The sequence below is a fragment of the Brienomyrus brachyistius genome, chromosome 21 (assembly GCF_023856365.1).
Source record: "Brienomyrus brachyistius isolate T26 chromosome 21, BBRACH_0.4, whole genome shotgun sequence".
Classification (NCBI taxonomy): domain Eukaryota; kingdom Metazoa; phylum Chordata; class Actinopteri; order Osteoglossiformes; family Mormyridae; genus Brienomyrus; species Brienomyrus brachyistius.
The window spans coordinates 6,490,469-6,514,479 of record NC_064553.1 but is presented as its reverse complement, the minus strand read 5'-3'; the positions used below and the strand labels follow the sequence as shown (position 1 = coordinate 6,514,479).

At 44.4% G+C, this 24,011-nt stretch overlaps 1 protein-coding gene across 1 annotated transcript; it reads right to left on the bottom strand.

Moving 5' to 3' along the window:
* Positions 1–3,971: 3,971 nt before the first annotated feature.
* plppr4a (phospholipid phosphatase related 4a) lies at positions 3,972–20,957 on the bottom strand. Its single transcript, XM_048990092.1, has 7 exons — positions 20,549–20,957; positions 13,788–13,973; positions 11,621–11,750; positions 10,862–11,057; positions 9,774–9,831; positions 9,226–9,399; positions 3,972–7,705 (listed from the first exon to the last, which is right to left on the bottom strand). The coding sequence occupies exons 1-7, from the start codon at positions 20,624–20,626 to the stop codon at positions 6,347–6,349; spliced, it is 2,181 nt and encodes a 726-aa protein (XP_048846049.1). The 5' UTR covers positions 20,627–20,957; the 3' UTR covers positions 3,972–6,346.
* Between the last annotated feature and the right edge of the window lie 3,054 nt (positions 20,958–24,011).

Here is a 24,011-nt window from a genome sequence, read left to right as displayed (position 1 = left end):
ATTTATTCTGGTCAGGGTGGTGAGGGGGTGGGCTGGATCGAGCTTGTCCCACCCAGCAGAGGGCACAAGGCTTGAGTAAACACTGGACAGGATACTATGTGATATGTTACTGATGTTCGTCTCCTCAGCATAACGATACTATGATTGTGAATGAATAAAAATAAATTGGATGATCATACAAACGACGGCATACAGAAAATGAACGCTCAGTGATATAAGCAACTCTTCAGGCATTAGGTTGTCGCATTCTCAGGATGCCCTTTGATTTTATCTGGAAAGCAGCACGCTCCGAAAGCATGCCATAAATTCCGTCTTCGAGGCTTTTGTCAAAGCCCCACACATATATTTATCCTCGACGTCGCTTTGATTGCAACGCTTTGTCTCGCAAGTGCTCTCTTGTTGCCATGGCAACATCACCGTCGCGGTAAACGTACTACGCGTAGATTCAGTAAACGCGATGATTAAATAGGACACCCGTGTGTGCCTGTCTGGAAGCACGGGGCTGTAGTGAAAGTGTTTTTAATAAATCTGCATCAAAAATGCAGCGACTTTGCTTATTGCACGTTTTTGCATAAATGTAGCTGTTTATTTTTAATGCTGTGATATTTGTGTATGCTTATGTCATTCAGTCCTGCATGTTGGTAACAAACAGGTATCAAGATGGATTTTGCATTACAAAAAAGCAGGATTATGGGGTAATTTAGCCCCAGGTAACAAATTGAATTAAATTTTGTTAAATGGTTCTCTTATTATCTGCAGTAAAAGTAAGATGGGGTTTTACACACACTGGGGTACTGATTACACGATATTTAACAGCGAATTTCATGTGTGAGAACATACAAATTCCCCTCAATATTGGCAGTGTCACGTCATGTCATGTTGGAAAACTACATCTGTGCAACATGTGACGATTATGAGCCACTCTGCCTGCGGGGGCGCTCTCGGACCTTCGCATGCCCACCCTGCGTCCCGAAGCCAACCGCTTGTTCGGCGTGACTACTCGCACGGCCCTCTGGCTAGAAAAAAATATGGATTTTTTGCCCAGTCGGACACTGGATCCACACTATGGCAGATGGCCGTGGATTTTGTGCTCGCGGACGTGCCGTCCTAACACACTTCCTCTGCTCCTATAATGAAGTTTAAGTGAGAAAGCTCAGTTCGTGATGTCTGTAAGTTTGCCGTAGTTGTGTTAGGTAGTCAGTGATTAAATATTGCCGCGTATACAGAAAAAGTATTGGCAAGATGGTCCAGCATGGCAAAGCAAAGCAGACCTCAGTAACTTAGTGTTAGTCATTTTATTTTAAGTAACGAGAAACGTGTAGTTTGAAATGGAGCCAGCTACTTTTTTTTTTGTTTCTCATGGTTTTCACACATCTTCTCCAGCGCTTTCGGAGGTGATTAATCTGCTGTGTGGAAGGACAGCGAGCCAGCTTCCTTATAATTATTGAAAACAAAACAAAACTGTAAAACAATAAAGAGGTAAACGTCATGGGTTACTCAGATTATTGAGGTTCCGTAAGTGCTTAAAGTACTGTTTTGAGGACGAAACATCCAATTCATTTGCTGGGGGGAGTTCTGCTCAGACGGCTCCATATTCTGATAGATATCATCAGTGATTAAATTTGCCTGTTTCGCTCTCAGGGTAGCATGTCAGTTCTTTACAGTAAATATTAGTCTGTTGAGAAATGATGTGGTCTGGAGCACAATGGGTGATGGTTGCATAATTCTGGAGATGTAACCTTGGGTTTGTCTGCACTTTACAAGCATCACACGGGGGACACTGGAAACATTTGTCCCCTGTCATTTTAGTGCTGCTCTGGCCAGCAGAGGCATGTGGGCAGGAGTAGTGTTTCCCAGTGGGGCGTGAGGGCATTCTCATTCAAGCTTGTCGGCCTGGGCGTCAGGGACCAATCGGTGACCATCCTGGCCTGAGGGACCAATCCGATGCTACTTGTGTCAGTTAGGACCAAATGGGCCAATGATGTTAGACTCTCTGCTGATGGTATTTTTGGCATAGTGTTGATGGTTCTGGCACCTGGGTCCTGGGTCTGACTTTTAAGTGCTGTCAGTGACTGACTCTTTGCTGGGGGGGGTTCTGCAGAAAGACAGCTTGTGTTCATGCTATTTTGGTAGCCATGGATAAACAGGGTAATTGTTCAGTACCTTGTGTTGGAAAATGTACATTAATGAGGAAGGAGAATTGCAGTATACTGTTAAAGATGAATGCAGAAGCCCCCGCTTGCTGTGTTCTGTTTGCTGTTTTATATTTTCAGAATCCATTAAGAACATCAGTTCATCTTAAATTATCTGTAAACCAGTAGCAATACACCAGGCCATTAGACTGCAAAACATATGACCAAAAAAAAAAAACTCTGTTTTTTTGCAGGTACACCAGGTATCCATCAGGAATTTATTTGAACAACGTCTATAAACAACATGTGCAATTAAAACTCATTTTACAGCTTTTTGTCAGTGTTATTCAAGTCAAAGTGATTTTATGTTATTAAAATAAAAATATATTTTATATGCTCAAAATTGATATGATTGATCAAAGTTTAATTCAGACATGCTGGTGTGGGCTTAACAGACCAATCAGTGAGCTCGCATTCCGGGCACTGCCTCAGAGACCAATCGGACGCCATGCATCTGAGCATGGGACTGAATGGACCAATTATGTGACAGACACCACTTCCTCTGTATATTTGGTATAGTGTTTGATATAGACGTTAATAAACTAATAACTATTCTGTTATGGTAAGGTGCTACACTATGGGCAGGGTATTCAAACTACAGGACCAGTCAAAAGTTTGGACACGCCAAGCCGCCTGCAAAGGAGAGCGATAGTGTCGCATCACTTGACCTGGCCACCCGATCTAAACAAAGTGGTTTTGGAGGAGTTTAACCAGAAAGTGAAGGAAAAGCAGCCAATGAGAGCTCAGCATATGTGGACCTCCTTCAGGACGGCTGGAACAGCATCCCGGGAGGCCACTTCATGGAACCGGCACAGAGGAGACTGTAGGGTCAGCCGGTCCCTGGGGCAACTGGGGTTTTACGGGTCTTGCTCAAGGGCCCAACATATAATTCCATAAATGTTATTTTTTTTGCTTTGATGTCTTTATCATTATTTTAAAATGTAGAGAATAGCACAAATAAACCTTTCTATGGGTTAGGCGTGTCCAAACTATTGACTGGCACTGTAAATATGATTACTCAAAATTTGATTGCATACTTCTCTAGGTAATTAAAGGCAATACAGGTCAGAACATTGATTAAGTGCACAAATTAAGATCCCTTTAAGAGACTGCATATGAATTTCCGTGCCTCCTGTTTTCCCACTTGGGCCCTCAGCCTTAATAGCCCTCCTTTCAATCTCGCAGAGACACAGAAGCCAAGCAGCACTGCATTAAATACTTGCGTTACCCTCCTGCGTAAAGACACTGACTTTTTTTTCATCTCACTCCTCACAGGATGATTGATTTTGCTCCTGCCATTAGCCTCAAAGTGTCCGATTTCACTTGGAATCTTTTGCCTGCATCTCCTACTATCAAAGGCTTGTTTAACAGGCTGTAGGTCTGAGTAAAAATGCTCGCCCCCGTATAATAAGGGTTTTGATGAACTGCCCTCCTGCATTAGACTTTCATTCCTCCTTTAGGAGGCAGTTTTTGGCTCAGTGGGCAGAGCCTATGTGCCTGTGATCGGAAGGTTGCAGGTTTGAGGCCCAGCCTTGGCATGTCTTTGGGCTCTTGAGGAAGGCCCTGCACCCCCAGCTCCCTGTCACAAGGTGGCTGCCCTTTACTGTGACCCCCCCCCAAGCTTGCTCCCACCTGCATGGAGAACAAGATAGCGTATGCGACAAGAGAATTCCCCCACTGGGATTAAAGCACTTTAATTACTTCAATTTAAAATTAATTACTTTAAAATTAAAGTATCCCTATCAGCGGGAAAGCAAAAGCCAGCAAGAGTGGTTTTTGTTTCAATAGCAAACATTTATTTCAAATATTCAGACAATACACAATTCTCCTCACGTCAACCCCAAAATTCTCATGGTGAGCTATCCGGAGCATCTGCGGAAGGTTCCGGGGTTCATGTGGTGGACGCGTTCACAAGGTTGTGTCGCTGAAGCACTTTACAGAGCCATTGATTGTTTCAAAACACCAGCCAACAAAAGCTAACATTATGTAGATGTTCATTGGCAAAGTACCACTGAATGATGCCCTACATTATATAGAAGTATATCTACAAATAGTTCCTTTTTCATGCATTTATCTTCCTCCTACGACTCCATGTGAATTTTTCCATTTTTGTTCTCCTTTTCTGCCAGACTTGTAAATAATATTAGCAGTAGTAAAAAGTTTAAACAGCTGTTAAACTGATTCCATTGTAAGTATAAATTAAGGTACCAGCCAATGCCTATTAATGTTATAATTTACAAAAAATGTGCCTTTTGTTAAATATCAAATGACCGTGCAGTTATATGATCATGGTAGATATCAGAATGCAGGCATATATAAAACCTCAGTTACAGTATTTTGTCTTTAGTAAACCCTTTGGCACATATACACTCTATCAAAATATAATTACATCATTATATCACTAAAGTTAAAAGTGAATTTAAAAAAAGCACAAAAATAATATAGATTCTCAATTGAAGTAAAAATGGATCCTTTAATGTGGTTTATATAGCTCACCGTTCTATAATGAAACACAAATAAGAGAAACGTGATTTTCTACATTCCTTGTCACTTTGCGTCCAGCTTCTCAGTGTGAAAATTGGACGAAAATTGTTGGCTGTCTTGCGTGGACACTGACAGGTTTAAGGTTTCAAAGTTACAGCTTGTTACATTTCCAGCAACAGGTATGTACAATTTAAGCTAATGCCAGTTAGCTTGAATTTTGCCAGTTCGTAAGCAACGGTAAACGGTTTACTGCTGAAGGAGGGACGAATGGGTGGCGTGAGCCTCACTAGCACTGGACTCACTTTATGCATGTTGATGCTCTAAGAACCTGTGCCACGATGATAATTGTGTTAGTCATTTTAGAGGAACGCAGAATACATATAATACTTCAAGAGTTTATGCTTCTCTATGGTACCTACGTTACGGTACGTCACTCACGACACCACACTGAGAACGTGGAAGGAGTCGGCATGCTCGGTCTCTGCATTTCTCTCCAGCTAATGGAAAACGTGGGAAGAAAACTGAAAGGGAAGGTGTGCGTTACGTTAAAGGGATGTGTGTTTGATTTGCGCTGATATTGCGCCGTTAATGCTCTGATAACGAGCTGGTATATAATAATGTAAAAAAAAGGTGAATGTGTAGCTGGAACAGTTTTCTTTGGGACGTTCTCCTTCCGCAAATAGTGTTTCATTTTCGCGTGTGATGCTTCCTTCTACGGCACACAAACTAATCAGCGGAACCACTGACAAGTTAAGCTGCTAGCTATTTACATGTACTGATATAGTATGAGTGACTAAGTGCATTATAACAGAACAAATTTGTCAGGTTGGTTAGGTAATGGTCTTGGTCAAGAGCACTTCTCACAATATGCACATAAATATTCCACATGGTGATAAATACACATTTTAGTCATTATCCTCTCACAGGAAACTGGTTTAGGCAGTTGTGTTGTTTTCGGTGAGAAAGTCAACAAAAAACCTCTTTTACTTGTTCTTCAGAAACTTGATCGTTTCCTTCCTGCAGTACTGAAGGATAACATAAAATTTTACATAAACATTAATTTATTTTTAAATATCAATTATTAATGATAAGTAATGGCAAATCTGAATAGGATGGTGCCTCAACACCAGTCGTATAAATATTTACAGTTTCAAAAATATAAAATCTGTCTGTTTTTATCTCATGGTATGAAATTATTTTTGAAAAGCACCTAAAGGTCACTAGAGTAAGTGCAACAAGCATAAATATCGGCATTAAATAGGAATTAATGCTAAGACAAAGGCGCTAAAAGAGCAAACTATTAAAAATACGTATGAAATGTCACGTAAAAACCATCAGAAAGCTTTGCAGATTAACTACATTAGTATCAAACTCTAATTGAAATCCCCCCTCCGATAATGTGCAGCAAATTTTTATGTAAAACATGGCACTTGGGCCTAGAGTGTTAATGGTAAAACCCAAACTGAAATGCCTGCACCAACACGCTTGTAGGTTGGGCGGATAAGCAGTGTTTGTCGGGAGATGGCGATGGACGACGGAATCGTAGAGCGCAGGTAGATACGGAGATCCCCAATACAGCGAGCTTCAATCAGTCCTTCCTTCCGTTATTCTCGAGTAACTCCAGTAATCAAGGCCACACATTTGGGGAGGAGGGATTGAGCGAGGACCGCTCACTCTTTGAATACCGGAGTCGGTGAAGTTGGTTTGTAGAAGATGTTCCTGGTGTTGTCGGGGCTACTGCCTCGGTCCGGGAGGAGGATGATGTTGCCTTTCCTCCGAAGGGTGGAGTCCCGGCTGGAGGCGATGGAGAGGGTCTCGGATGCGGCCTCGCTGCCTTCCACCGGGGTCACCCGAATGGTGGTGATGCCTTGGTGGTGATGGTGATGGTGGAGTGGGTGCTCGCCGGTGAGATCGGGATTGCCCCTCTTCCCACCGCTGGAGCAGTAGCTATCCTTGAGGGACTCACAGCTCTCTGAGTCCCTGTTGAGGTCATTGAGCTCAAACGACTGCCGAATGCTTGCACGCTCATGTGACTTCCAGCGCCACGAGCCGCTCCCGTCCGTGGATGGCGGCTGGACGATGGGTTTGGCGTTCTCGGGGTGAGCCTCCACCCTTACGATGCCCGTGGGCTCCTGGTCTGTGAGGGCCTTGTATCGTATGGATCCCGTGCAGCTGACCGTGCTGCTTTCAGAGCTCTTGGGGCTGCCTTGTAGCAGGCCCTGCTGTTTGGACATGGCGATGACCTGCATTATCCTTGGCTGGCTGTTAGTTCTACAGACGCCACTCTTTTCAGCTACCTTGAGCCACTTTGAGCGTGTAGAGCTGTTTTTGGGTGATGCGTTGACATTTTCTTGCGTCTCCTCCGGAATGTGGACCAGCTGGGATGAACCGGGACGGGACTGGATGGACACCCGGGCGCCACCGGTGATGCCACTGGTGTTGTTGGGCAAAGGGGTGCTGTTGGTTGCCATCTTCATGTACTGGCTCCCGGGACCCTGGTGCTCCCCGTTAATACCCACCCGGGATGGCTCTGAGCTGCAGCGCAGCTCCATGTTCCTCTGCGGGGAGTGAGAGGGTTCCATCTCCATCGCTTGCAAGGACATCTTGCGGCTCTCGTTTTTGCTCTTCCACTGCGAGAGCAGCTGCTTGGAGCGGGTGGAATCCATGGAGGCGTGTATGCTGGCGTTTCGGCGGGTGGTCTCCTCCATGCCCGAGGTATGATGGACCCTAGGCAGGGTGTTACTGAAGGTCACCATGTTCTCTTTCCCCATCGGACTCCGGGGGCTGATGATCTCCACGTCGGCACTGGCCCTCTTCAGGTTGGTGAGGGAGTTGGCGTCCCGGTGGTTGCGGGTAAGGAGGGTCTCAGGACGGCCGGGGAGGCCATCGCTGCCAATGGGGTTCTTGGGCACTAAGTGTCGGGCTGCTTCTTGGTTGATGTTGGTAAGTGACCTCAGGGGCTCTCTGGGTTGAGCTGGCTGGGTCGGTTTGTCCTCGCTAGGCTGGAAGTTGCCAACGGCATACAGACCCTGGGGAGGAAAAGGAATACCGGTCACTACCGACATCTTTTATTAATACCGCCTTTGATTCACAGCACCGCAAGCCATCCTTTGGGGCGAGCTGGATGAAGATCAATACCCTGAATTACAGCCCCTCTTGCTGTGCACTGAGAACTGAAAGCCACAATGTGAAATATGTTGTTTATTAAATGCGATAAATAATCTAAAATCATCAACTCCGCTTTACGTTTTTCAGGATCGAATGTGCTAAAGAGAAGAGAAAGGAATTCAGATTACGGAGTTCTGGTACCGGCATAAATGGATGGTATTTCTGACCCGTTTGTTGAGTACTCTTTGGAGGGGATCTCACCGTATGTAGGCTGGTCAGACCCACATCCCCAGGGTCATAAAGCCCACTTTTTTTTCTTTAATCCTACTGCAGCCAAACTTATTCCAATAAGAATACCACGTACGAAGCTCGTTTTTGGCACCAACAGACAGATTCCCGCGTAGCCAGCAGAGGCTGCATTTCATGGACCCCGAGCAGAGAACTGGATATTTGCATTTGTGCTTCCGTTGATTTACACGGTAGGTCTACAGTGAGCAGACTGTGGGGACTGAATACAGATTTATTAACTTTCAAGGGAACCTCTTAGAATGGAATGCATATAACCTAATACTGCTGGGGAAAAGTATGTGAAAGTAACTGAACGGTAATTCAAAAACCAATGGCTGCTATGTGCCATGGATACCAAAACTCCTACCCCCGCCCCCCCCCCCCCCCCCCTCCATCTCACTGGATGGCAGTGGCCATGAAAAAGCAGCTTTGGATACAGTACATGAGCACACTGTACCCCTGGCATACTTATATCAGTCCCTCATAACACTGTGCCGACAGTGTGCATATATGTTTTGCTGAATTATGATTCACATCACTAGCGGGGAGCAGCCAGACACCTGGAGAGCATCGGCGGTGTGAATTCCTGCAGCTCAGGACAAACCCGCCAACCGACACCTGCCTCCTCATGCTTTACCGCGGATAGGCCCCGCGCACAGCGGTATTTATATGTTACTGCGATTACATTTTTGCACTTTTATTTGTATCGACATTGGAGTTCATGGAAAAAATGATCTTGTAATATCCTCAATATACAATGTACACATACAGTAAACATTTACCTTTAAATTATATTCACAACGTGAAATGGTTTTTTTTCCCTATGTTTATAACGATAACGATAAACTAATAATGATAACAATAGTATGTGGGCACTATCCATGTTGATTTAGCATAATAATAATAATAATAATAATAATAATTCATTAATTAAGAATATTAGTTCTTAGTTCTAGTGTCCCCTGCCTTGTGCTTTCTGGAATGGGAGGTTATGGACGGAAAGATGGACAGTCGGTTGGATGGATGATCCGTCAGACGGTCGGTCAGTCAGATGGATGATCGGTTGGACGGTCGGTCGGTCGGTCAGATAAATGAGCGGTTGGTCGGTCGGTCTGATACTTCGCTTCCCCAACAGGCAGTAAACAACACTCACTAAGTACACGGCGATTCCTCCCCCGATGAGGAAGCCACAGTAGACATCGATGGCGTGGTTCTTGAACTGGATGATGCGTGTCAACCCGCAGATGATGGCGCAGATGACGAAAGAGAAGACGAGCAGAGGCTTCAGCAGCTTTGAGGCGTCCGTTAGAGTTGCGTTGAAGTACATCTGCGAACGAACGGTGCGGAAGGTGCGAAGCATCATTGGCCGAACACTGCTCATGAACATGTGCAAGACAGTAACCTCTATAGGACCAAAGAGTCTTCATCTTCATGTACCCTGAACCTTAATCTGTGTTTGTGTGAATTAATCACTTGAACTACAATATATATGCAATGTCTGCACTATCCATGTTGATTTGATACCATCTGCCTCAACATTTCAATTTTGCTTTCCCCTCATCTGGGGACACCTACCCAATGAAGCAGCTGTCTATAACGTATCCATGGCTTAAAAACACCCGTTCCGATTCGGCACAGAATGACATTCAGCGTTCCATTCCTCTCCCCATCTGGCAATGGAGAGGGGCTTTGCATACTCACAGAGATGTACACAGCTGCAAAGGCTGCCAGCGTGGCATGCTGCGAGGGAAACGACTTTCTGAAATGCAGGGAGAAAATAACATAAATCACTCATCTGCTTAAGGAAGCGAGAGCGCCTATTAATACAGAATACACTGCCTAGGGCGCCGTATAGTGCCACAGTGCAAAACAATCACAGTCGTTTAAATAAACCTATTGTCCCTATAATTTTCCAAAGCACTTACGGGGTCTTCATCATGCCCTTCCCTCTTGTTGATGTAACAGGATTCTTTATATATTTATTTTTAAAAGGCAGTTCATACAAACAGGATTAAGTTTCAAATTCTGTTAAAATGTACATTAAAATGTGTCTGGGTAGGAGTGCTTTGATAGACTTGTGCACCGACGCTGATAAATACACTCGTACTGAACTGCGTGGGCTGAGAGAAGTGACATTTGCAGTTTTCTCTTCCTCCTCCTGCGTTACTGTCACACCTGCCCAGGAGAGTAGGCACACTGACTCAGGTTTATTCATTCCAGCTGCGATGTGCAGAAGGGCACGTCCAGCTAGCAGATGACTTCCGCGATCCCTGATGGGATTGCACTGAATCTCTAGTTCATTATTTCGCTTAAAATTTTATTAGATAAAAAAAGCTAAAAGGGGTTTAGCGCTGTAGCCTGTGTGTGTGGGGAGTCCGTGAGGGTTAATTCTGGGTCCTCTGGTTTCCTCTTGCAGTCTAAGAACAAGCAGTTAGGTGTTTTGGTATATCTAAATTGTCTGTAGTTTGTGTGTGATTTCCCTGCAGTGGACTGGCAACCCATCCGGTGTGTCCACTTCCTCCAGCCCCAGGTTTCCTGGGATAGGTTCCAGGCTCCACTTGGCCCTGTACTGGACTGGCTAATGGCCTACATTGGTACTGGGGTATAACCAGTGTAGCAGACAGGCTGGTTATTGGAAACTTGCAATGGGAGGTTGGAATGTCCCTCCAGAAGCTCTGGTTCTTAACCCCCCGAGCAAATAGCTGAAACTGCCTCTGTCTCACTTCAATGGACCAGAAAAGAGCTGCGAGTCACATGGCAATATTATCCAATGACCGAAGGCTGCTAACCTGCCCCCGTTGATGACAGCCATGTCGCCCCCCGAGCAGATGTCCTCCATGATTAAAGAGTTCTCGTCGCAGGAGGTGCTGAGGTTGGTGTAGTTGGGCTTGCAGACGGTGAGGAAGTATGGCGCATGGTAGCCCGTGGACAGCTGGATGATGTCGGTGATGAGCGCTGTGCCACACAGCCCGAAAACATGGACGCCTGGCAGGGATGCCCCAGAAGGCAGAGAGGGCCTTGAGAGTGTGGCTCGGGGCAAGACAAAGGCAGACCTAAGTGGCACCTATCCTCAAATCACCTTCTCTTAAACTGCGAATGACACTGACTGTGTAAAGACACAATGTGCGTTTAGCGTAGGATTGTCAAATGTGCACGTGCTTCCTGGGATAGGATCCAAGCTCACCAGGACCCTGTACTGGGTAAGCGGCTACGCAACGTGGAGAGATGGATGGGTGGTCAAAGGTTCAGGAAGTCAAAGAGATTATGGCTCATGCAAATGTTTGATTTCTGCTTTCTTTCAGCCAAGAGTCAAAGAGACTTCATGTATCATCACCAAGCCCCAGAAAAAGGGAGCAAGCGATTAACCAGTGAGACCCATGTAATTTATTCCAAATAATGTATTAATTGGAATCAGGGGATATTTTTAGGGAGGCCTATACTTTCAAAACAAGAGGGAGAGATGGGCGTACATATCAGTGCAGGGTGAGGGCATGGGCATTGAAGACTGCTGGTACACATGTGGACGTAAAAAGAGAGTAACAACCTACCGACAAACCTGACCGCCCGTCGAATGTAGGAGTTGAAGTTGCAGCCGGCGGCGTTAATGTTTGCCTCTGCTCCGTTCCCGCTTCTCCGTCTGGACAGGTAGCAATACAGGATCCCCTCGCCAATCATAATCTGCCAACGAACAGCTTCATCCGTCAGGCCGGACCGTGGTACGGCAAAGCTAGCTAGCAGCTCCATCCGCACTGAGGCACATTCGCAAAAATAAACCTTGATGACTGAATGGTGTGGCCCCGGGGATTCTGCTGGGGCCAGGAAACACAGTCTCCTCCGTGTCCCAGTTTTGGGCTTCGATTGCCAGAGGAAACTGGGACAGTGGGTGGTGGGCTGTCGTTTCCCCCGAGTCAGCGAGAGTGTGCCTACAGGCCAATTCACCAGGCGGTCCCTGGCTGACACAGTCAACCCACTGGAAAGTCATGTCTTTTGTGTTTGATATAATTCTGGCATGAAGGAGGAGCATCCGCCTGAAAGATCCAATCCATCCGAAGCGGTGATGTGCTTTATGGTAACTGTGTACTAAACCTAGTACTAGTTCAATTTGGATGAAAGAAACTTTTTTTTTCCATTTACCTTTATTTAACCAGGCAAGACAGATTAAGAACATGTTTCTTATTTACAGTCTTTGGACTGTGGGGGGAAACCGGAGTACCCGGAGGAAACCCCACGACGACATGGGGAGAACATGCAAACTCCACACACATGTGACCCAGGCGGAGACTCGAACCCGGGTCCCAGAGGTGTGAGGCGACAGTGCTAACCACTGCACCACCATGCCGCCCCTTAAATTAGCCAATGTTTTCTAAATAAACACAAACGAATGAGGTCAGGTAGTTTTACAGGGAACAGTGATAACGGTAAGTAATGCTGCTGCTTTCTCTTTTTTTGGGCATAAGCTTAATGATAAGATGTAACCTCAGTTGGGTCTGCTGACCTGGTAACACAGTTCTGAGAAAGATTTTTTAAAGAAGCTGAACCCAATTTTGTTGCACAGCAGATAAATCATAAATGCATGAAAAAACACAATGACAGAAAAAAAATACATCTAGAATAAAATTATATTAAATCACACATATCTGCTTCTTCACCAGTGTCTGCTTTATACAGCTCTGCCACTGGGTTATGTAACACTGGGAAAAAAACACTCGCTACTCCAGTGTACTGGCAGCAGCGTTGGTGTAGATGGGAGGAGGGGGGTTTGTGTTCCCATCAATGTTTTGAGAGCTCTAGTGTGTACAGGTTGGGGTGGCAGAGTTGAGGCAGCAGCATCCTCTCCAAGTTGCACATAAAGCCCACACAAGCGGATAGGAGCCAAAATTTGACATAAAAATGCAAAAGATTGTTCCCATTTATTAAAATGGTCAGCAAACTGATAAAAGACAGAACGCTGGTTAAAAGTCCAAAGAGAAAGGGCCTTGCCAATGATGCGGAACTGTGACAGGCCATGGCCCACCCCCAACACCCCACCCCCAATACCCCACCCCGGTGATATGCAGATGTCTAAGCTGAGTGGGTGACTGTGAAAATCCGAGATGACGGCAGAAGGCAGAGTGAGTGCCCGCCAGAGAGAGCGCATGACGGAGAGCTGGAGAGGCAGGCCTGCAGGTTGCTAGGAGATCTCAGAAGGAGCGTTTCACCATGGCAGATGCCAACGGCAGGGTCCTCTGTGTGGCTCGCTGCTGAACCTAGGAATCTGAAGTCTTACCCTGGGTGATGAGTAAGTACCAGGTTTGGGAATCTTTTTGAAGGTACAGCTAATTCCTTAACTAAAAGGCCTGGACAGACCTAAATTGTTGTATTTAAAAAAAAAACCAGGAGGAAACATATCCTGGAAAATGGAAATTACCTACAAAGTACCACGAATTTATCTTCGTGCAGGTGAAAAAAAAATAAAAAATACACCAAGGTTCATGAGTCAAACGACCTGAAATGACCCCTCGGACTGTTACTGTGACTTTTCCTCAATTCAAGTTCACCGAGATCATCTGTGGCAAACCATCCACGATCAATATTGCAGTGTCCTGGCAGATCAATCAAGGCTTCCCCTAGCTCTCAGACATTCCCCTGAAGATCTCCAGCATCCCTAGCAGGCCGGCTTCTCACGGCATCCCACGCGGCACCGAAAGGGGGGGGGGGGGGGGCGGCGTGACTGACCGTGGCCGCAGGCCCGGCGAAGGCGAGGCTGAACAGCATGAGGAATGGTACGACCTCACGCGCCGGCTCGATGTAGGGCATGCTCAGGCTGCGGTCGTTGCAGCTGTATCCGGATCGCACAGGCTTGAACACATCCGTCAGCTCCAGGAAGTACAGGCTGACCACTGACGAAGCCAGGATGGGCAGCTGCCGAAAAAAAAACACCCAACAATTAGGACACTAAGCATTAATAGTGACTGAGAAAATGATGCCTCATGAACCATTTGCTGTACTTTTTGACCCCACTAGATGGTGCTGCACCATGTACATGCATGTGCATTTTGCCCATCACTAGGTATCAGTGCCTCTTAAATGCTTATTACAAAGTTATAGACCGTTACATTTCAACAGAACAAGTGTGCATAGGAATTCTACAATGGGACCTTCGTGTTTCGGGTCCCATGTCGTTACTCTGCTATGCTACTTGTTCTTAATGAGTCACACAGGGCAACAATCTTCTGCCTCACTGCCAAGTTGATGTCCTTGAACCGTTGACTACAAAACGGGACCTTTTAGCAGTTAAGACAACAAATGTCATGCATCTGAGTCCAAAAAATTGTTGTGCTACCTGTATCCCTAAGATGCAAAATGAATTGTGTGATTTAATATGCAACAGCAACTGGAAAATGTTTTCTGATGAGTTCTTGGGGCCAAGTCATTGTGATCGCGCAACGTCGAAGGGGGACCCAATGATGCCGAGGAAATGTCTGAACTGACATCACTTCCGCTGTTTCAGAGGCAGCCATATTTCAGTCGAGACAGTTCCTCCCATTTTTGACTGCTTATCCTGTACAGGATTTACCTGAGATTTTGACAGTTCGATGTTCAGAAACCAATGGATTTGCAACAAAATAGAACATAAGCAGAAAAAGCAGTGTACAAAAATGTCATGCACCTGTCATGCGTCAACTTAGTAATTAAAATGGCTGGAAGAATCACAATTAATGGTCAATTAACAATAATTCCTTATGGCAGCCGTTGACTGGCAATGTAGAACAATGTGATATCAAACTAGCACCAGACAGGATTATATACACTGGTGTAGATTGCATAGACAGTCCTTGATAACCTACCATGGATGGGTTCAATAAAATTTTAACAAGGGAATTATACATTCATTGCAATGGGGTGCACCCCCATCACCCCCCCCCCCCCGGGATAGGCTCCGGACCCCCAGCGACCCAGAAGCATAAGCGGTTTAGAAAATGGATGGATGGATGGATTATACATTCATAAACCCATGTGCTTTAGGGACCCAGTGCCCACATGGGACTTCGGTTCACTGCAGTGCATTTTGAAAACTGTGCTATAGCTCAGGGCTGCTTTTTTTCCCATTCACTTGGTACAGCTTGTAATTATTGTGCGGTTTCCTAAGTGACGACCTTTTCTGCACTTCGCGTTTGCTTCCCGATGTCGCGTCTAGCAACCCGAAAACGCATTTTGGCAGGAGATCGGGACCAAGACGAAATGTAGACCCTCTGTGTCCTACGTATGTGTCCACGCATCCCCCGCGCTATTGCGTTAGCCTCAGCTACGTCGTCGCACTGGGATTTCAGTGCAGTGGGCACTGCAGAGATTAAGGAAGTGGCTGGGAAGCTGCAGGTTGGGGGGTCGAGAAGTCAAGTGAGCTGCAGCTCTATCCTCAGCTAATTAAGCCGCGGAATTTACCATGTCGAACATGCGGAAGCTGATATGTCACGATCCCACAGACAGACAGATTGGTGATGCAGGGGACGTGCCTTAAAATTGGAAGCCTACGTGGGGCCTAGCTGAGCTGTCCAGAAAATAAAGATCTGGCATGGAATCAGCGGTAATTAAACACTTAATTTCCAGAGGAAAGCAAGCCCAGAATCCGCATTGGCCTTTTAATATTATCGTGGCAGTCTTCCCTGTGTGCGTGGACAGGTGTTTCATTCAGATCCATTGCCACAGCAAATAAAACCAAATCAAGCACCTAACCATGCAGTCAGGTTTACAAACATTTGGGTCTTTCTGAAGGTCTCAGTGATTTCAAACATGATACTGTCATAGGATGCCACCTTTGCATAAGTCAGGTCATGAAATTTCTTCCCTGTGAGATATTCGATGAACTGTAAGTGGTATTATTGCAAAGTGGAAGTATTTAAGAACAACCTGAAGGGACAGACCACGTAAAGTAACAGAGCAGGGTTGCCGAGTGCTGAGGCACATAGTGCGTAAAAGTTGCCAACGCTCTGCTGACTCAATAAATGCAGTTTCAAAATTCCTTTGGCATTAATCCCAGCATAAAAACTACTGCTGGTTGCTTCATGGAATGGGCTTCCATGGCCGAGCAGCTGCATGCAAACCTGACATCACCAAGCACAATGCCAAGTGTCAGACAGAGGGGTGTAAAGCACGCCGCCACTGGACTCTGGGGCAGTGGAAATGCGTTCTGTGGAGTAACGAATCACACTTCTCTGTCTGGCAGTCTGACGGATGAGTCTGGGTTTGGCGGATGCCAGGAGAATGTTGCTTGCCTGACCGCATTGTGCCAATGTAAAGTATGGTGGAGGAGGGATAATGGTATGGGGGTGCTTTTCAGAGGTTGGGTATCTTAGTTCCAGTGAAGGGAACTCTTAATGCTTCAGTATACCAAGACATTTTGAACAATTCTATGCTTCCAACTTTGTGGGAGCAGTTTGAAGAAGGACCTTTTCTGCTCCAGCATGACTGCCCCAGTGCACAAAGCAAGGTCCATAAAGACATGGTTGGGTGAGTTTGGTGTAGAAGAACTTGACTGGCCCAAACAGTGGGCAATAATATGTTATAATATAGGCTATATTAATTATTATAAGACCTCAGTCCCACAAAACACTTTTGGATTGAACTAAAACAGAGACTGTGAGCCAGACTTTCACATCCAACATCAGTACCTGACTTCACAAATGCTCTTTTGGATTAATGGGCAAAAATTCCCAAAGGAAACATCAGAATCTTGTTGAAAGCCTTCCCAGAAGGGGGGGGGGGCAACTGCATATTGATGCATATGGATTTAGAATGGGACGTCATAACTTTCTAGTAAGTGTAATGCCCAGGTGTTTCAATACTTTTGTCCATATACTATCCATCCATCCATCCATCCATCATCCATCCATCCATCCATCCATCCATATATATCCATCCATCCATCCATCCACACACACACACACACGCAGGATTGGAATGTTCAGGTTCACGGAGTAAAAATCCAGACCAACATTTTGTTCCAACCAACTACTTGAATACACTGTGTCACAGTGACTCTTTATCTTCAACTGCTAGGTTGAAACTAAATCTTGGTCTGAATATTTCCGTTCGGAACCTGAACTTTCTACCTCCATGTTTTATATATATTTTTACTTACACTGTATTGTGGAAAGGCCAGCCCTTAATTTACCTGCCTTACTCTGGAGTTTCATTGCAAAACAAAAAACAGCCCATTAATTGAAATGGACGTTAATTTTAACTGGCCTCTCGTCCAGGGTGTTCCTGCTTTCTGCCCAGTGCTTCCTAGAACACTAGGCTCACTGTATCTCTGCGCTGCTCATGGGAGATGGATGGATGGATGGTTAATTTATTTGGCAAATGAGTTTACAGACACGTGCTGCTTTCTCCATCAGTCCCATTTTTCAATGTTAGCGCAGTTCGTTTGGTCAACGCAGATCCCGGCTCCCACTTCTGCGCAAGCAGAACTGAAAGCGAACGTTGCTCTGCAGTGTGCCTGTTACTCTGAAGTTCTCGACAGCGTGTGTCTACGTATGAGACTAAAAAAAAGAAAACCAACAAACGTTTGTTGACGGAATTAGCTGGTTCTTTTGGTGAGGAATCCATCCTCTCCTCTGGGGCAGATCAATCCTATAAGCCCGTGTTTCCAAACGGTGATGTGCCACATTGGCTACAACTGTTACTGTTCACCTCAGTAGAACCTCATAATCAGCAGTCTAAATTTACAATTCTCTATATCTTTACGAAAATCTATTGTTAAGTCTCTATCTGCACTAGGAGATCTCTAAGGACAAGCAGAAAACTATTCAACATTAACTTCCAACGTCCCTCAGTACCACAATGACACAACGAAACCAAAAATGCATTAAAATAAGAGAATTTGTCATTGTTTATCGCTCCGATGATTATTTATGTATACTGTATATGTACCACTGTGGTTTTGAAGAATGATTTTTCTTGTCAACATATGTTATGTACTTGGTTGTGACAATAAAGCCGCCTTGAATTGATTCTGGGAAATTGCTGTGTCAAAACAGAAAATCTCTGAACAAATGTTACACACGCACACACACACACACAAACACACACACAAACACACACACACACACACACACAAACACACACACACACACACACACATACACACACACACACACACACACACACAAACACACACACACACACACAAACACACACACACACACACACACACACACACACACACACACACACACACACACACACACACACACACACACACACACACACACAAATGCATACACCTCTGTGACCTCTGTGGCCAGAAGGGTTGTTACTCCAAGCCTAAAATTATTAATTGGTTCAGGTCCCTGTTTATCAAATTTTTATTAACTCATTAAATCATCTGGTGTTGCTTTCATTTTCTCTCCAGATGAACACATATTAAGCTATATACACAGTTCTTCCTCATTAATTCCATTTAATTTATGAGAATTAATCAGACATCCTACCTCCAGGCTTCAGAAGTCTTGAGCACCAAAGGGGTAAATATGGGTGTGTCACATATTTGACATCAGCGGATTGCAATCCCTGCCCAGATGTGAACACGGTTTTCTTGATCCCTGCTCCTTCAGCAAGCTCATGAGGTTACCCTCATTCTGTTCAGTGAACCAGCACTGTACTACACTGTCAGAAAAAATGACCAAATTGTACTTTTGGGGATGCAATTATTTGTCACTGGGTCTGTACCTTCAAGGGTCTGCCAACTGTGCCCTTGATATGGATAAATACATCCATCCATCCATCCATCCATCCATTTTCTGTAACTGATTGTCTTATTCAGGGTTACAGGGAGCTTAAGAGCCAATCCCAGAGGCTATGGGCGCAAAGCAGGGAACAACCGAGGACGAGGTACCAACCCCATGGGTAAATGGAGCTTTTAATCTAATTTAAGCTACAGAAATGGACTCTGCGGAACATTTTTGTAGCATTGGGGGGGCACATTAATGTTGTTTGTACCTTGGGGAACAAAACTGTACCAGGGCTGACAGTGTATGTATTTAGCTGCATCTGCAAGCAGAATCCAATGAAGCAACAATGTCGCAAATTAATGGACATTTTCAATCAAAAGGTCCAAATGCTTGCCAAGAAATAAATTAAGTTTGCACTTTTCCTCATTTACAATTTAACAGTGGTAGGTTGAAATAACAGGGATAGAGTTCGACTGGGTTTGAAACATACGGCTAAATATAAAATAAAAATGTTCAGACAGTTATCATAACCAATCAGAACCACTGTAGACGTTGGCTTAGGAAATACGGAATTCGCTTCACTGAGGGGTGGTGTTGAATCTGTAAAATCCTCTGATTGGATTGGACCCGGAGCAGAAGTAACATTCAGAAGCTTTTTCTGTGGTGTATCTGATTGGTTAAGCATTCCCCAATATTCAATTAGGTTTTTTCATGCTGCATCTTATTGGTCAGCACTTACTTCTATATTCAGACATTGGAACAGTGAGTGAATCTGCCTGGTGGAACATAGACGTAAGCCTGCATATCCTCATAGCACGTACATGCGAGCTCCCTCATCAGAATCTGCCCTAGATTCATAGATAAGACAGGCTGCCATCCTTCCTTTTACGAAATTAAGTGAGAAAACCAATACAAACGCTAAAAAAATCCCTACCTGAAATAATCCAACGAAAACATTTTTGCCGAGGAATCGCTAACAGATTTCTATTTCCAATCCATGCTAAACGTAAAAACATGAATTAATAAAAGTTTCCGATGTCAGGTCTGTTAATAGGTCTGACTCAACCGGTAACTGTAACGACACAAACCTATACCATTATAAAATGCAAAAATCAAGTATATATATGTTTCCCAGCGTTTGATTAAATCAGTATATCATCCTGTGAAGAGGAGACAGCGATAGGAAGGGCTGTTCACTCAGTTTTTACACAGTTGCCATTTCCACCGTGGATTTCCAAAGCCACACTAACAAAATTATATCTATAAAAGACATTTTATCAAAATAAGTGAACACATGAAAATCCCACTACAGACGGCAATAAACGATCGTTTTTCAGCATTTTCTCTTTGCGTGGGAACCACCTAAATATGAGGAGAGTGGAATGAATGGTGACATCTATGACATTTTTTTTCTTAACACAGCACGGAAAAGGAAAAAAAGACATAAAACCAAGATGAATCGGCAAAATGCTTTTCAGTGCACGTATGACATGTGTACGGTGCAAAATAACTTATACGATACTTCAGCTATTACAAGCTGTGGTCATGGAGTCATTCAGTTTAACGTGATTCTCATTCTAATCCGGTTCCTTGATGAAACTGCGGTCACATATTATAAAGTGCACACACGAATAGACAACGGCGGCTCCCATAACTAAATACAAAACATACAATTAAGGATGTTTCGTTTATTTCTGAAAACACCACCCGAAACGGTTATATCGATGTTGCGTGATCCGCATTCTGTTCAGACACAAGCAAACCTACCTCCACAAAATAGAAGCAAGGCAGCAACGTAACGCTGTCTTTGGTCACCTTTCCTTTCTGTCTCTCTATTGCAGACATTTCGGATTTTTGTGTCTTTTCCTTTGAATCGGGACCGTGAGCCAGTTTTTATTAAAAAGTGTTCAGAGTCACTGTCTAAAAATACGCTTCTCGAGACTCGCCGCTTATTCCATCTCCAAGTGCAGCTGAGCAGGAGTAGCTGAGTTCCTCTGCAGCCGCACCATTCGCAAACCACCCAGAGCCAACGCAAGCACTAACCCTACAAATTATTATTATAAGTGTTCCAGCTGCATTGACAGGCAAAGCAGAAAGGAAACGTTTCTTTACTTCTGATAATTATTTCCCTGCCTCTCCTGGGTGCAGATACACAGAAAGCTAACTGTAATGATGAGGAGCGCAAAAGGTAAAATACCAGGAGAACTGACGTCAGAAGAGTTAAGCTGTTTCACACGGACATATCGTGTGGGCCCACACGCATCCAATTATGCAAGCACACAGATACTACACAGATATAATTTTACCAAGCATTATACATGTCGCGCAAACGTCCACCGGCGTCTGTGGTGTTTTTTTTTCTCAATGTTGTAGATGTTTTGACGGTGACATCTTGTTATACTAAAAACACGCCAAACACCTGCCTCGTCTTTAGTGCGATTGTAATACTGTGAAGCTGCTATTACCATGATGTTTTCTAATATTACTGGCCCTGTTATTTTAGTTCACACTTTCAGAGGTAAGACGGGCACTAAAACTTGCTGATGCCTCAATTTTTGCCGGTGCTGCCGATGTTAATCTTTAAGTGTGCAAGTGGCCTATACGTGTAAAATAATAAATACTGTAAATGTAAATGTAATGTGTAAAATCAAGGTGAAACCCCACAGATTTGCTCCATCTTGGTCGCATCCCTGAAGGGCTAACCATTCTGGTTTGATACGCAGACCTGCATCTCTGCTGATTATTAACTGGCTCATGGCAGCCACGGTTTCTCCATCTGCATCTGTAGCAGTTTGGACCCCTGGCCCTAAGAGTCCAGCATCTGAAGACTCGAAGGCTTTTTGCAGCCGCCGTCACTGGGGATCCCAGCCTTGCAAACTGTCACCCCCAGATAATAGATGAGAAGGTACCACTTAGTGTCTTATTTGCCCAGCAATGCACAGTGTTTCCCTGAGATGTGCTAGAAAAATGGTGTTGAGTTGTGGGATCATGACCCTTTAGCGTGATTGTGAAATTGGAGGCTGCTGGCTTCTTCAGTATCAGCTACTGTGGCAGCTCGATTCCGTGCCATTTCAGTGGCAAACACCGGAACGCAATGCAAGGCTCCTTACATGCCTCTAAGGCTCCTTACATGCCTCCAAGGCTCCTTACATGCCTCTAAGGCTCCTTACATGCCTCTAAGGCTCCTTACATGCTCCAAAGCTCCTTACATGCCTCTAAGGCTCCCACTCTGAGTGAGGCAAGGAATCTGGCTACTGAAGTATTAGTAGAAGACCTGAACCACCAGGACCCACTTAACCCTTGTTAATTGGGCTCCCTGAGGATACACATTTTGGAAGAACTCCTAACATGAGATTTAATCCTTGTTATCTTCAGACTTGCTCCTCTTGCTCCATGAGTTCTTTCATAAAAACTTTACAAGGGACCTTGTCACTTATTTATAGCCTTGCGCTCCACATTACATAGCCAGTGTTTCCCAATCCGGTCCTCGGGGACCCACACACGGTCCACGTTTTTGCTCCTTCCCAGCTCCCTGCCAGACAGTCCACATTTTTCCTACCTACTGGCAACTGGGAGGGAGCAAAAACGTGAACTGCCTGGAGGTCCCCAAGCACCGGATTAGGAAACACTGACATAGGGGATCCTTCTGAATTGGCTTTCTGACCATTAGAACTTCACACTGCAGAGCATCATCGATCTCAACTTATAGGCTTCTGTTTGCCACAAGTACGGCTGCTACCAAGCTGCTTGTTTTTCTTTTCTTATTCTTCAATTTTGACTGTGAAAACTTTGCATCCCCCCCCCCCAGTTTCCATGGCTGCTTCAGTTACAGCTCCGGGTTTATAACAGGCACACACAAGCTTGCCATTTCTGTGGGAGAGTAGGGTTTTTGCCTTGCTTTGGGTTTTGCCCATGTGGAATAACCCAAAAACGTTACTGCCACAGAAATACGTATAAAAGTCAGGGAATTAGAATGAAATTGACATAATCTCAGTTGACTGTGCTTAAATACAGATGGTGGTAATCAGGCACTGAAGGCGCTGTCCCGGGTGGCATACCAGAAAAAACACGAGTAGTACATTTCACACCTTAAAAAGGAAAACACTAAGCGCTACTGCTTTCGCACAGTAGGTGGTGCTCGTGAGATAGATCCGACTTTGCCGTTTATTCAATCCATAAAATCAACCATATAATTATATAAAATAGAAAAAATTAGGGCAATAACTTCCCACAAAATTTCAAACGATCCCATAGCCACAATAATTAATAATTAAAAAGTTTTGGTGAGGATTAATGATTATCGTAATGATCACCATAATAATTTATCAAATGGTTTCCTGCATAGTCTCTAGGAATGTACTTAAGTTAGATGAGTAGAAAAGGAACGATAATGTCAATATTACTGATGATTTATAAAACAACATCATGGATCAAAATATAACTCTGTCTCAACCTAAGAGATTGTGAGTTCTCCCCCCCCCCCCCCCCAATCTTAGATTGTTCATACCAGCTGGCCAAATACATTTAGTACAGTGTAAAGTATCAAGATGAATGATATCATATAATAATGATATAATGAACACAGACTTGTACCTTGGAGGATGGTGATTCAGCTCTTAAGGCATTTGTACCATTTCTTGTAACATTTTTGATTGGCATAATTTTTTAAGACACTGGTATATTAAAATTAATGCAACTAAGAATACTTTACTATTAAATTTATCTACTATTACATTCCGTGGTTAGCAGTGGGGAAAGGAGAATTTGTGATAAATATCGACGTCCATCCATCCATCCATCTATCCATCCATCCATCCATCCATCCATCCATCCATCCATCCATCCACCCATCCATCCGTCATTTTCCATACCCACTTGTAGAAGACAAGAAATAGAACAGGGCGCCAACTCAGGGTAGGATAAATGTCAACGTAACGTAGCTTAATTTACACACAGGCATATTTGAACTTCTGCTGTCTTACACAATACGGGTCCCATCTTGTGGTTATTATTAAAATTGCAGGCACCACAATAAAACGGTAAAAGGAAAACATGCCTTAAAGTGTGCTTATACTGTACATATGTACACTTTACGGCCAGTCACCTTCCAGCCAGGTATTCAGGACAGAAGCCTGGTCTGGAGACTATCCCAGGCAGTACAGGGCACAACCTGAATGAATGCCAGTCCATCAGAGGGCACAAATTCACACACTCACACATTATATATAAT

Bases quoted from the DNA above. Each gene is read 5' to 3' on its own strand.
- plppr4a (XM_048990092.1), bottom strand. From the start codon at position 20,626: ATGTCTGCAATAGAGAGACAGAAAGGAAAGGTGACCAAAGACAGCGTT. The intron at 11,751-13,787 runs GTCAGTCACGCC...GTTCGTTGGCAG, and splicing joins TCGCCGGGCCTGCGGCCACG to ATTATGATTGGCGAGGGGAT. The intron at 9,832-10,861 runs GTTAGCAGCCTT...CCTGCATTTCAG, and splicing joins GCTGTCATCAACGGGGGCAG to AAAGTCGTTTCCCTCGCAGC.